Below are 14,873 nucleotides of genomic sequence, written 5' to 3' on the forward strand. Positions count from 1 at the left end.
TGATGGGGAACATGGTAAGACCAGAGAATTCCATGAGCACGTGCCCATTCCCACATTTCATTTACTGTGAAGTGTGTTCCCTGATCAGAAGCAATGCTGTGTGAAATACCATGACGATGGATAAGGCATTCTGTAAGCCCACGGATGGTAGTTTTGGCAGAAGCATTGTGTGCAGGGAAAGCAAACCTATATCCAAAGTATGTGTCTATACCAGTTAGAACAAATTGCTGCCCCTTCCATGAAACGGAGTGGTCCAGTGTAATCAGCCTGCCACCATGTAGCCAGCTGGTCAACTCGGGGAATCGTGCCATATCAGGGGCTGAGTGTGGGTCTCTGCTGCTGGCAGATTGGGCACTCAGCAGTGGCTGTAACCAGTCATCCTTGGGAAGTGGAAGTCCATGTTGCTGAGCCCATGCATAACCTCCATCCCTACCCCCACGACCACTTTGTTCATAAGCTCATTGGGCAATGACAGGAGTTGCTGGGGAAAGAGGCTGACTGGTATCCACAGAACAGGTCATCTTATCCACTTGACTATTAAAACCTTCCTTTGCTGAAGTCATGCTCTGATGCACATTCACATAGGACATAGATATCTTCATGTTTTTAACCCACTCAGAAAGGTCTATCCACATACTTCTTCCCCAGACCTCTTTGTCACCAATTTTCCAATTATGGTCTTTCCAAGTCCCTGACCATCCAGCCAAACCATTAGCAATAGCCCATGAGTCAGCATACAAATGCACTTCTGGCCAGTTCTCCTTCCAAGCAAAATGAACAACCAGGCGTACTGCTTGAAGTTCTGCCCACTGGGAGGATTTCCCCTCACCACTGTCCTGCAAGGACACCCCAGAAAGGGGTTGTAGTGCTGCAGCTGTCCACTTTCAGGTGCTACCTGCATATTGTGCTGAACCATATTGTGCTTCCTCTCTGAAGAAGAGAAAACCAGGCCTGAGTTTTCTCTTCCTCAGTCAATTCACTGTGAGGAACTCCCCAAGAGGCCATAGCTCTGGTCTGGGAAAGAGAAGGTAATGTGGCAGAAGTGGAGACCGTGGACATTTGGGCCACTTCCTCATGTAACTTACTTGTGCCTTCAGGACCTGCTCTGGCCCTATCTCATATATGCCATTTCCATTTTATGATGGAATACTGCTGTGCGTGCCCAACTTTATGGCTTGGTGGGTCAGACAATACCCAGCTTATGATAGGAAACTCAGGTCTCATGGTCACTTTGTCGCCCAAGGTTAAGCTTTTGGTCTCTCCTAAGGTCCAGCAGCAGGCCAAAAGCTGTTTCTCAAAAGGAGAGTAGTTATCTGCAGCAGATGGTACAGTTTTGCTCCAAAACCCTAAGGGTCTGCATTGTGATTCTCCCATAGGGGCTCCAGAGAGCATCTCTGTTTGCCACTGACACTTCCAGCTGGATCTGCTGGATCATATGGTCCAAGTGGCAGAGCAGCTTGTACAGGAGCCTCAACCTGTCACAGAGCCTCCTCTTGTTCAGGTCCCCACTCAAAATTAGCAGCTTTTCTGGTCACTTGATAAATGAGCTGGAGTAGCACACCAAAATGAGGAATATATTGTCACCAAAATCCAAAGAGACCAACTAGGCGTTATGCCTCTTTTTTGGTTGTTGGAGCCGTCAGATGTAGCAACTTATCCTTCACCTTAGAAGGAATATCTCGACATGCCCCACACCACTGGACACCTAGAAATTTCACTGAGGTGGAAGACCCCTGTATTTTTGTTGGATTTATCTCCCATCCTCTGACATGCAAATGCCTTACCAGTAAGTCTAGAGTAGTTGCTGCTTCTTGCTCACTAGGTCCAGTCAAAGTGATATCATCAATATAATGTACCAGTGTGATGTCTTGTGGGAGAGAGAAATGATCATTTTCCCTGGGGACAAGATTATGACATAGGGCTGGAGAGTTTATATACCCCTGAGGTAGGACAGTGGGAGTATATTGCTGACCTTGCCAGTTGAAAGCAAACTGTTTCTGGTGGTCCTTACTAATAGCTATTGAGAAAAAAGTATTTTCCAGATGAATAGCTGCATATCCGGTACCAGGGGATATACTGATTTGCTAAAGCAATGATACCACATCTGGACCAGCAGCTGCAGTTGGAGTTACCACCTGGTTGAGCTTCTGATAATCCACTGTCATCCTCCAAGACCCATCTCTTTTCTGCACAGGCCAAATAGGAGAGTTGAATGGGAATGTGGTGGGAATCACCACCCCTGCATCCTTCAAGTCTTAAGAGTGGCAGTAATCTCTGCAATCCCCCCAGGAATCCGGTGTTGCTTCTGAGTTACTATTTTGCTAGGTAGGGGCAGTTCTAGTAGTTTCCACTTGGCCTTTCCCACCATAATAGCCCTCACTGCGTGACTTAGAGAGCCAATGTGGGGATTCTGACAGTTGCTCAGTATGTCTATTCCAATTATGCATTCTGGAACTCGGGAAATAACTACAGAATGGGTCCGGGGCCACACTGGACCCACTGTGAGACAGACCTGAGATAAAACTCCATCGATCACCCGACCTCCATAAGCCCCCACTCTGACTGGTGGACCAGAGTGATGTTTTAGGTCACCTGGCGTTAATGTCACTTCTGAACCAGTGTCTAATAATCCCCAAAATATCTGATCATTTTCTTTTCCCCAATGCACAGTTACCCTGCTAAAAGGCCATTGGTCTCCTTGGGGAAGGCTTGGAGGAAGATTAGCAGTATAGATTTGTGGCAGTGTAGCAGAGTTCTCTCCCAAAGGGACCTGGCTTCCCCTTCATTCAAGGGCCCCTGGGTCTGTAAGCTGTCTAAAGTCTGGAAATTGATTAAGGGACCCTGACTCTTTGTTTTTGTAATTCAGGTTAGACTTCTGTTCACTTGACCTAGAACTCTTTAGTTTCTATAGCTGAAACAAGAATTTATTAGACTGCCCATCTATTGTATTTCTGGGTACCCCTTGATTTACTAGCCAATGCCCCAAATCTCTACAAGTCAGATTATTTTGACTCTTGCTTTGAGTTTGCTGTCTATTATGATAACCACATCCACCCTGTCTTTAGCGATTAAGTGCTGCCACCTGGCTTCTGCCAACTTGGGATCCAATCATCCCCATTGTGTTTAAGGATTCCAGTTCAGTGACATCAGTTCCCACAGTAATTTCTGACCTACAGAGAAGTGCAACTACAGAGTTCTTCAGAGATGATGGCGCTAGTCTCACAAATTTATTTCTCACTGTTTTGGTAAAAGGTGCATCCTCCAGACATTCCTAGGGTATAAGAGCAGACTTTGCATGATAAATCCACTATAGCTTTCCATTCTCTCTAAGCCCCTCGATCCCCTCATCTACATTATACTAGGGTAGTTCTGACATTTCAACCTCAGGTTATGTCAGCCACCTTTGAACCATGTTTCAGCCAACCATCCAAACAAACTGTTAATGCCTTTTCTAACCCCTCGAGCTATATCATTGAATGCAGTATCTCTGCTTAGTTGGCCCATATCAATAAATTTAGCCTGATCCAGCCTTATATTCCTCCCACCATTATCACACACACTTCAAATCCATTGCCACACATGTTTCTCTGATTTCTGTCTATATACATTGGAAAACTCAGTTCTTTTAGAGTATAATGTACTTCCTCATATGTGATACTTTGTACCCCACCTTTAGGGGTCTGTTGGGACTTTAGTCCAGGTCTGGTAGAAATGAGGGGTGGTTGCAGTCAGTCATGAAAGGAATTAGAAGTGTCTTCAAGCCATTTGTTTCAGGGTATTCATTTGCAGTTTCATCTGGTGACACAGGATTAATCACTTTCAGGTGGAGGTTGGGTGGCCAATACCTCAAGGCAGACTGGAGGTGGGGCAGCTATGTCCTCAGGGCAAACCATTACAGGGTTATCTAGAGAAGACTCAGCATGACCTAGTGTTTCAGTCTTGCCCCTGACATCAGTATCAATCCATATGTCCATCCATTTTTCATGGTCCCACTCCTCTCCAATCAATGCCCTCACTTGAACAGCAGACCCCATGCAAGATTGAGATTTCAGTTTAAGTTGTAAAGTTGCTACTCTAATGATAATATTCTGAATCTGATTTTCAGAGATCTGAAGTCTATGGCTACAGGAAATAAGATTTTCCTTCAGGACACTCACAGAGACTTCTACTTCTGTCAGATGGCACTGAAGCTTCTTGTTTGAAGCCTTTAGCCCATCCCTTTCACTCATTAATGTATACAGTATATCTAACAACAACCAGTCAACATCTCTATACTTACTATTTCCACAAAACTCCATAAAGGTATCAAAAACATTATCCCCCAGAGCCTGGCTTCATACAAGCGAAGCATAAGAAGAATCGAATGGTGATATTTTGACTATCTCTTTTGCCAGCTCACTCCATGGATTGGCAATGTCATTCTGATTATGTGTATCAGAGTCCTTAGTGCCTTTGAGTCCAGTTAGAGTAGAAAACCAATTGTAAAAACCCGTATTTAAGATTCTGTTTCTTAAGAACCACTCCTGGTACCAAGTTGTATTAGTTAGGGCTCTCTAGAGAAACAGAATCAACAGGAAATATTTGTAAATATAAAATTTGTTAAAGTATCTCACGTAACTGTGGGAACGTAGAGTCCAAAATTTGTAGGGCAAGCTGTGAAGCTGATGATTCCAATGGAGGGTCTGGAAGAACTCCACAGGAGAGGCTCGCTGGCTGAAGCAGGAACAGAGCCTGTCTCTTTGGAATCCTCCCTAATAGGCTTCCAGTGATTAGATTAAGCATCACTCATTAAAGGAGACACCCCCCTTGGCTGATTACAAATGGAATCAGCTGTGGATGCAGCTGACATGCTCATGATTTAATTCTATGAGATGTTCTCATAGCAAAAGACAGGGCAGCACTTGCCCAACCAGACAAACAGGCACCACCACCTAGCCAAATTGACACATGATCCCGACCATGATATCACCTAAAGATACCCTGCTTTTTCTTCAAGGCTCAAGCTTCCCTGGCTCTCGCAAAAGGCCGTAGTTACTACATGTTAATCTATTGTAACAGTTCTCACTCTATTGTTATTATTTATTTGCCTTTTGTAACTGACTACTTTGTGAACTTCTTGAAGGCAGAAACCTAGTCTCGTCTTTTTATCTCTGATACTGAGAATGTACCTGGCACAATTAAGTGTTATAATGAAAAACTGCATAATCAATATCTACTATTGCTAAAATTGCCCAATTTGAATCACTGCCCAGATCTTCACATCATTCTTTTGCACAGAAACTTGCCTAAGACCAACAAATCCCTTCATTTTAAGTTTGTAGTAAGATTCACTGGTTGAAGACGCCAGAGGAAATTGTTGCCAGATCTAGGTCTAGAATGCAGAACTGTCCTGTATGAGTTTGTGATCGTGAATTCTTCCCTCTAACTATTCCTCTCTCTGGGAATTGATTCTTGTTTTCTTGTCTTCTTCAGAATTTTTGTGAATTTAAAACTGCCCTTGTTTTTCTTTTTATCCTGAATCATGTGTTTTATTCTATTTCTTTTTCCTATCAGGTTTGATTCCTTTGTTTTCCTTTTCATTCCTCATACCGAATACCAATAATGAGAGAAATAATTTATGTAGCCCAATAAGACCAGGTTCTTTGGGCTATCAGGATTACATTTGGCAACCTTATTTGCTAGCCCAGCATACTATGCAAAGGTTATTTATGCTACTTTCTGCCTCTTGTCTCCACAGGCAGTGAAAGTAGAAAGGACCAGTGTCATAGTCCATTATTCTGATGGGTGGAACCACACAGCCCAAGTCTGTTCTATGGCTAGCATCCTTCTAGATCCATTTTATAGGACATTCAAAGGACTCATGGTAAGATAGGAAGAGACTATATTTTTTCTTTAAACAAGTGACAGATTGTGAATAAATCTAAAAGAACTCTCAACTAACTTGTTTTCCACAGGAAGGAATGCTAAATCTATAAAAATAGATCTGTTTTTCAATTTAGCTTCCTTCCAATAACCTAGGCATTTACAGTCTATACTTTCTGGTTGCACATTCAACATAGTTTATTACCTATCGGAAGGTAAGTTGTAAATAATAGGCTTAAAAAGTTTGCAAAGAATATTTTGAGTAACTGGTTAAATATATATCTGATGGACTCATCACTCTTATCATGTCAGTTTTTTGAATTTCATTTAGACTCATGATTTTTTTCTGGTGCTGAATCCAGGGCTTCTTAGCTGATCTTTCTAAGAAACAACTCTTAACAGGGGTTTATTCTCATTTTTTGGGAAATGCTTTTTTTAAATAGTTGTTGAAAATGATTTTGTTCTTGGTACAAACCCAAAACATAAATATAGCCTTTGGAATTTTCTATTTTGAAAGCGTAATTAAATATCATGCTTATCAGAATTGCATTTAGTTATAGCTCAAATGACTTGTCACATATCATGTAAAAGGTGAAAAAAATATTATTCTGGATATAAATCCAGAATCATTTCTCCTGAAAGCATCTGAAATCTAAAGGTAGCCTGTTCAGGCCTATAGATGAAATCCAAATAACTTAGTTATCATTTGAGAAATTAACTTTAGTTTTTGATCAGTATAACCAAAACATGTACAAAGTCAATTTTAGCAAACTGTTTTGATGTTCTTCTATGTAAGATTAATTCATTGTATGATTTTGCTAATGAAAACTTTTCTTTTTGTATAAAAATAAAGGTCCTAATAGAGAAGGAATGGATATCCATGGGCCACAAGTTCTCCCAAAGGTAAAAATATGCTTATTTTGAGAAGGGGGCTCAGGAAAACTTGTTATGGTAGGTTATCAAGCCCCAGTATGCTCTGTGTAGGCAAAAACAGTAAGTTAAACTTGCCATAAGTTTCTTTACATCAAGAAAAAAGTATTCCAGGCACTATGCTATGGCATTAGGACTAAAAAGGTGACTAGAATATTATCTGTGCATTTAAGAAATGCAAATAATTATATCAAATTGTTAAATATTTGAGGGAAGAACAAGTCATCATGGGCCACAGAGGGAAAAGTGTTTAACTCTGCTAGAAGAGATCAGCGTAGGTTTCCAGTAATAGGTAGCATTTAAGGATGCTACGCAGTACAGTGGAATGAGGAGGGCATTCCAGGCAGAGGGAATAGTATCTAAGACGATCCATCTTTTATCTTGTAAGTAAAAAGACTATAGGTGCAGATTTCTGTTCTTTAATAAAGGGTGAGGGTAAGGGTGTACATTTAGGTAGCATATCTTATTAGGCAAATATCCTCACTAAGAATTTACCTGTGTTATCAGAATAATCTACAAATAGTTACTGAATATTGACTTGGGAGTTCCTAATGTTTGACAAAGTATCAGGAGTTTCCCTGGTGGTTAAGTTTAATAGTTCCATATTTTTCTCCCATTCTCCCGTCCCTCAAAGGACTTTGCTTTTTTTTTTCTTTTGGTGCTGTATAGTGGGGTCACTTTTCATTCTTTTTCCATGTGAGTATCCTGTTGTCGCATCACCGTTTGTTGAATTTTTGTTTGTTTGCTTGTTTTTCCTGGTTTCTTTTTTGTTTGGGAAGTGCATGGACTAGGGATCAAACCTGGATTTCCTGCATGGCAGGTGAGAATTCTACCACCGACCTACCCTCATACCCCCTAATATTTGCTCAACATACTCTAGGATGTATCTGGGTATGACATTAAGCTATACAGAATTACAAGCCCTTGTTCCAATTCAGGGCTCCATGTGTTTGGTTGTTTAAATGAACTATCCAGACAGGTTAACTCTTATGTGCTACAAAAAATTTAGGTTTTGAACAAAATAAACCTCTTCCTTTGGTCTCATTGGATAGGTGAAGTTCTAAAATACAGTATCCTCCTTACCCCTGTATTCTGATTTACCTTAGTGCCTACCCAATCAGGTTTGTTCTTATCTCTAATTAAAATCTAATCTCTTTTTCAGTTTCTTTAACAGTTATTATATGTCAATGCTGACTTACTTTCAGACCTGAAGAAACTCCTACTCTGAGAATTAGGTGTCACGCAGGTACCCAAAGTTCCAGGGAAATACCAGGTTATACATATGTAGCACAGCCTCTCAAAATCTAGAAATAGCAGTTACAGCTCCAGACTAAATATGACTAAGAACCACAATCTAGGCTGCAATTTTCTTATAAATATTTTCTAAATGAGGCCATATAAAATTTGTTCTTTTGTTTATGGCTTATTGTGCATCACATAATGTCCCACAGGTTCACTCACAATGTTGCATGCCTCACGACTTTGTTCCTTTCTGTAGCAGCACAATATTCTATCATATGTATATACCACAGTTTGCTATTGTAGTTCTCTGTCAGTTGTCCTTCAGCCACCTCCATATGTTGGACATTATGGATAATGTCCAAAGTCAACAATCAATGCCTCACATTATCCTTACTTAGTGGTATACTCATCAGTGCTCTCAATTTTAGGCAATTTTCATTACTCCCAAGAGAAAAATAAGATAAACACACCTTCTTCAAATAGAAAATCCAAACCTCCCCTTAATTCTTGTCCCCCTCCAATTATTTACCCCTGGTGTTGCTATGGTACTGTTGATATCTTCCTGTTAAATGTAGCCCGTAGCATGCAATAGTAGCATTCCCCCTATATCCCAACATTATAAACTCTTTGTACAAGATTCATACCTTTGAAGTAGTCCTTGCAAGAACTTACTTATATTTATAGTATTAATTGGTTGGTTACATAGCTCTATACAATCCCCTTCAATCATGTCCACCTTCAATATGGCAATATTACTTATAGACCCACTAGTGAACCACCTTCACTTTTATCTAGTCCCTTACATTTAGGTTCAACCTCATTAGCTAACCATTCACCCATCTCAAGCTTCCGTGTAGCTCTAGGTCCCCTATATTCTGTTTTATAAGCCTCTCAGTTTACCTTTATTAAGGTCATAAGAGCAAAATCATACAGTATCTATCCTTTTGTGTCTGGCTTATTTTACTCAGCATTATATTCTCAAGGTTCACCCACCTTGTCATGTGCTTCCAGATGTCATTTTGTCTTACTGCCACATAATATTCCATCATATATATATATATATACACACACACCACACTTTGGATATTCATTCATTTGTATATGGGCACTTGGATTGTTTCTGTCTTTTGGCAGTTCTGAATAATACTGCTATGAACATCGATGTCACTGGTTTCAACTTTTCTGGGTATATACAGAGTGGTGGTATTGCTGGGTCATATAGGGCAACATGATATTTAGTTTTCTAAGGAACCACCAAACTGTATTTCATAGTGACTGTACCATTATACATTCCCACCAGCAGTGCATAAGTGTTCCAATTTCTCCACATCCTCTCCAACAGTTGTAGTTTTCTGTTTGTTTAATAACATCCATTCTTATAGGTATGAGGTGGTATCTCATGAAGTTTTGATTTGCATATCCCTTAGAGCTAATGAAAATGAGCATCTCTTCATGTGCTTTTTAGCCATCTGTATTTGCTGTTTGGAAAACTGTTATTTATATCTTTAGTCCACTTTACAATTGGTTGTTTGTTCTTTTGTTATTGAGTTGTATGATTTCTTTATATATACAAGATATCAAACCTTTGTCCAATGTGTGATTTCCAAATATTTTCTCCCATTGAATAAGCTGCCTCTTCACCTTTTTGACAAAGTCTTTTAAGGCACAAAAGAATTTGATTTTGCTGAGTTCCCACTTATCTATTTTTTTTCCTTCATTGCTTATGCTTTATGTGTAAAATATAAGAAGCTATCTCCTACTGCTAGGTCTTGATGTTGTTTCCCTATATTTTCTTCTAGGAGTTTTATGATATTGGTTCTTATATTTATGTTGTTGATCTACTTTGAAGTAATTTTTGTATAGGGTATAAGGTAAGTGTTCTCTTTAATTCTTTAGGCTATTAATATCCAGTTCTACCATACCCATTTATTGAAAAGACTATTTTTGTCCCAAAGAGGTGTGGATTCGGGATCCTTGTAAAAAGATCAATTGACCATAGATTTGGTGGTGTATTTCTCACTCTCAATTAGATTCCATTGGTCATTACTTTTTTCTTTGTGCCAGTACCATGTTGTTTTGACCACTGTGGCTTTATACTGAGCTTTAAAATCAGTAAGTGTTAATCCTCCCACTTTGATTCTTTTCTTTTTCTTTTTTCTTTTTTGGATACTTTAGCTATTTGAGGTCACTTTCCCTTCCAGATAACTATCTTTTCCAAGTCTTCAAAGTAGGTTGTTGGACTTTTGATTGGTATTGAATTGAATCTGTAGATCAGTTTAGGTAGAGATTGACATCTTAACTACATTTAGCCTTCCTATCCATGTGCAGGGAATGTCTTTCCACTTATTTAGATTTTCTTTGATTTATTTTAGCAATGTTGTATAGTTTTCTGAGTACAGGTCCTTTACATCCCTACTTAAGTTCATTCTTAGATACTTGATTATTTTAGATGCTATTTTTTTTATTATAAACAGCAAACATACAAACATTCTTGACACGGTTACAATCAGTGGCTCACAATATCATCACATACTTATATATTCATCACCATGATTATGTTTTTGAACATTTGCATCTCTCCATCAAAAGAAAGAAAAAAAAACTAATATTTGTCATACCTCTTACCCTTCCCTCTCATTGACCACTAGTATTTCAGTCTACTCAATTTATTTTATTAGTTGCTAATTTGAATGGAATTTTTTCCTTGTCTCCTCAATTAGGTCATTGCTTATGTATAGAAATGTTACTGATTTTTGCACATTAATCTTACAACCTGCCATTTTGCTGAATTTATTATTTCAGGAAGCTTTGTTGTAGATTTCTCAGGATTTTCCAAGTATTATGTCATCTGAAAATGATGAAAGTTTTACTTTTCTTTCTGATTTCTTTTTCTTTCTGGATTGCTCTAGCTAGAACTATTTCAGTGTTGGATAATAGTGGTGACAGAAGGCATCCTTGTCTCATTCCCGATCATGGGGAGAAGGCTTTCAGTCTCTTGCCATTGAGTAAATGCTGGCTAGGGGTTTTTCATATATATCTTTTATCATATTAAGGATGCTTCCTCTGATTCCTATCTTTTGAAGTGTTTTTATCACAAAAGGATGTTGAATTTTGTCGAATATGTTTTCAACATCAATCAAGATAATCATGTGATTTTCCCGTCGATTTGTTAATGTGCTGTATTACATTGATTGATTTTCCTATGTTGAATGACCCTTCCTGGCATAAACCCCACTTGGTCATGGTGTATAATTCTTTCAATGTGTTATTGGATTTGATTTGCTAGTATTTTGTTGAGAATGTTTGCATCTGTATTCATTAAGGAGATTGGCCTGTGGTTTTCCTTTCTTATAGTGTCTTTACCCAATTTTGGTATTAGGGTGATGTTATCTTCATAAAATTAGTTAGTGATCTTTTTTCCTCACTTTTTTGGAGGAGTTTGAGCAGGATTAGCATACTTTCTTTTTAGAATGTTTGGCAAAATTCCCTGTGAAGTCATGTGGCCCTGGACTTTTGATGACTGATTGACTCTCCTAACTTATGATTGGTTTGTTGAGCTCTTCTATTTCTTCTCGAGTCAGTGTAGCTTGTTTGTGTATTTTTAATAATTTGTCCATTTCATCTAAGTTGTCTCGTTTGTTGATGTATAAGTTGTTCATAGTATCCTCTTATGATTTTTTTTATTTCTTCAAGGTCCATTGTAATGACCGCTCTCTCACTTCTGATTTTGTTTCTCTGCATCTTCTCTCTTTTTTTCTTTGTCAACCTAGCTATGTGTCTATTGATTTTATTGGTTTCCTCAAAGAACCAACTTTTGATTTTATTGATTCTATTGTTTTTTTGTTCTCTACTTCATTTCATTCTGCTTTAATCTTTTTTATTTCTCCTCTTCAATTTGCTTTGGTGTTAGTTTACTGTTCATTCTCAAGTTCCTCCAGATGAGCAGTTAAGTTCTTGTTTGTTGCTCTTTCTTCTTTTTTAATATAGGCATTTACGGCAACAAATTTCCCTCTCAGCACTGCCTTTGCCTCATCTGATAAGTTCTGTTATGTCATATTCTCATTTTCATTCATCTCCAGGTAGTTACTGATTTCTCTATAATTACTTCTTTGACCCACTGGTTGTTTAAGATCATATTATTTAATCTCCATATATTTGTAAAAGTTCTGGTTCTTTGAGGTTTGTTGATTTCCAGCTTCATTCCATTGTGATCAGAGAAAGTGCTTTGAATAATTTCAGTCTTTTTAAATGTATAAAGACCTGTTTTGTGCCCCAGCATATCATCTGTTCTTGAGAACGTTCCATGAACACTAGGGAAGAATGTATATCCTGGTGTTTGGGGGTATAGTGCTCTATATATGTCTGTTAGGTCTAATTCCTTTATCAGATTGTTTAAGTTCTCTATTTCCTTGTTCATCATCTGTCTGGTTGTTTTATCTATAGAAGAGAGTGGTGTATTAAAGTCTCCCAATATCGTTGTTGAAATATCTGTTGCTCCCTTCATTTTTCTATTGCCTCACATATTTTGCAGCTCCTTTATTGGGAGCATAAACATTTATGACTGTTATTTCTTCTTGGTGAATTGTTCCTTTTATTAATATGTAGTATTCTCTGTCTCTTATGACCTCTTTACATTTAAAGTCTATTTTGTCTGATCTTAGTGTAGCTATCCTGCCTTCTTTTAGTTATAGCTTGCATGGAATATCTTTTCCCATCCTTTCACTTTCAATCTATTTGTATCCTTGGGACTAAGATGAGTCTCTTGTAAGCAGTATCATATTTCTTAATCCATTCTGCCAATCTGTATCTTTAATTGGTGAGTTTAGTCCATTAACATTCAAAGTTGTTATTGTGAAGGCAGTTCTTGAATCTACCATCTTATCCTTTGGATTTTATTTGTTAGATCTATATTTTCTTTCCTCTTGTCATGGTTAGGGACACGTGTCAACTTGGGCAAGTTGTGGTAGCTGTTTATCTGATTGGGCAAGTACTGGCCTGTCTGTTGCAATGAGGACATTTCATAGGATTAGGTCATGATCACGTCAGCTGCATCCACAGCTGATTCCATTTGTAATCAGCCAAAGAGGAGTGTCTTCTACAATTAGTGATGCTAAATCTAATCACCAGAAGCCTTTTAAGGAGGACTCAGAGGAGACATGCCCCATTCCTGCTTCGGCTGGTGAGCCTCTCCTGCGGAGTTCATCTAGACCCTCCATCAGAGTCATCGGCTTCACAGCTTGCCCTTTGGATTTTGGACTCTGCGTTCCTGTGACACTTGTATAAATTTTATATTTGCAGGTGTTCCCTGTTGATTCTGTTTTTCTAGAGAACCCTAACTAATATACCTCTCTTTCTCATTTTATCCTTTATGTTACCCTTACTGGTACTCCTTCAATTCTGTGCCTTCCTCCAGACCTCCCTCTCCTGATTGTTTGGTTTTTTTCCTCTTAGCCGACAGAGTCCCTTTAGTATTTCTTATAGGGCTAGTCTCCTGTTAACAAATTCTCTCAGCATTTGTTTGTCTGTGGACATTTTAATCTCTCCTTCAGTTTTGAAGGACAATTTGGCTAGGTACAGAATTCTTGACTGGAAGTCTTTCTCTTTCAGGATCTTAAATATATCATACTACTGCCTTCTCGCCTCCATGGTGCCTGTTGAGGTGTCAGTTTAATGTGCTTTCCCTTGTATTTAGTAGATCACTTTTCTCTTGCCACTTTCAGGATTTTCTACTTCTCTTCAACATTTGACAGACTGATTAGTGTATGTCTTGGAGGAGGCCTATTTTGATTTATTCTATTTAGGGCTCATTGGGCTTCTTTGATTTGGAAATTTATGTCTTTTAGGAGGGTTGGAAAGTTTTACCCCATTACTTCCTCACCTAATCTTACTAGTCCTTTAGTCATCTCTTTTCCGTTTGGGACACTGATGATTCTTTTATTTGTATGCTTCCTGTTGTCCATGATTTCCCTGAGATCCAATTCAAATTTTCTATCTTTTTTGCCATTTGTTCTTTTGTGCATTCAAAATCAGTTGTCCTGGGCAGTGCAATGGTGGCTCAGTGGCAGAATTCTCACCTGCCATGCTGGGGACCCAGGTTCAATTCCCGGTGCCTGCCCATGCAAAAAAAAAAAAAAAAAGTCTGTTGTCCTGTTCACTAGTTCACTTATTCTTTCTTCTGCCCCTGCTATTATGTGTCTCTTTTATATTTTTTATTTGATCTACAGTATCTTTCATCTCTGTGATATCTGGTGTTTTTCTATTTATTCTTTCAACTTCTCGTTCATGCTACTCTATTGTCTTCTTGATCTCCTTTATGTCATTAACCAACCTGTTGAATTTATTTAGCAGAGTTGTATGAACATCTTTGTACCAATGTCTGTGTCTCCTCTAGTGTTTTAATTTGGTCATTAGACTGGGCTATATCTGTCTGCATCTTCATATGCTGTATGATTTTCTGTTACCTTCAAGGAATTTAATTATCTTGATAGGGTTACTTTGAAAGTTAGTTTCCTTCAGTAGTCTAAGGTTTTGTATTTGTGGGACAGGCATGGAGCAGGACATGGGGCATGGGGCAGAGCACAGTGGCACAGTGGTGGGGTGTGGCACAGGGCTAGGCATGGGATTTGGTGGTGGGAGGTGCAGGAGCCATGGGGATGGTGTGCAGCATCAGCCAGCCTTGGAGTGCAGGGTCAGAGTGTGGCATGGGAGACATGGAGGCAGGGCATGACAGGTGCATTGGGGGGCCTGTGCAGTTATGTGTGGCATGGCAGGGTGTAGGGAGTGGGAGAGCATGATGTAGGTGCATTGTGGGGGTCTGCACATGGAGTGCGAGAGTTGTG

The 14,873-nt window shown here is 39.0% G+C and overlaps 1 protein-coding gene across 1 annotated transcript in view; it reads left to right on the plus strand.

Annotated features, from left to right (window-relative positions):
• MTMR8 (myotubularin related protein 8) overlaps positions 1-14,873 on the plus strand; it is a 111,237-nt gene that overhangs the window by 72,319 nt on the left and 24,045 nt on the right. Inside the window, 2 exon segments of the mRNA XM_077146033.1 lie at positions 5,738-5,863; positions 6,716-6,765. Of these exon segments, the coding sequence (XP_077002148.1) occupies positions 5,738-5,863; positions 6,716-6,765 (176 nt within the window).

This window comes from Tamandua tetradactyla, chromosome X, assembly GCF_023851605.1.
Source record: "Tamandua tetradactyla isolate mTamTet1 chromosome X, mTamTet1.pri, whole genome shotgun sequence".
In the NCBI taxonomy this organism is placed as follows: Eukaryota; Metazoa; Chordata; class Mammalia; order Pilosa; family Myrmecophagidae; genus Tamandua; species Tamandua tetradactyla.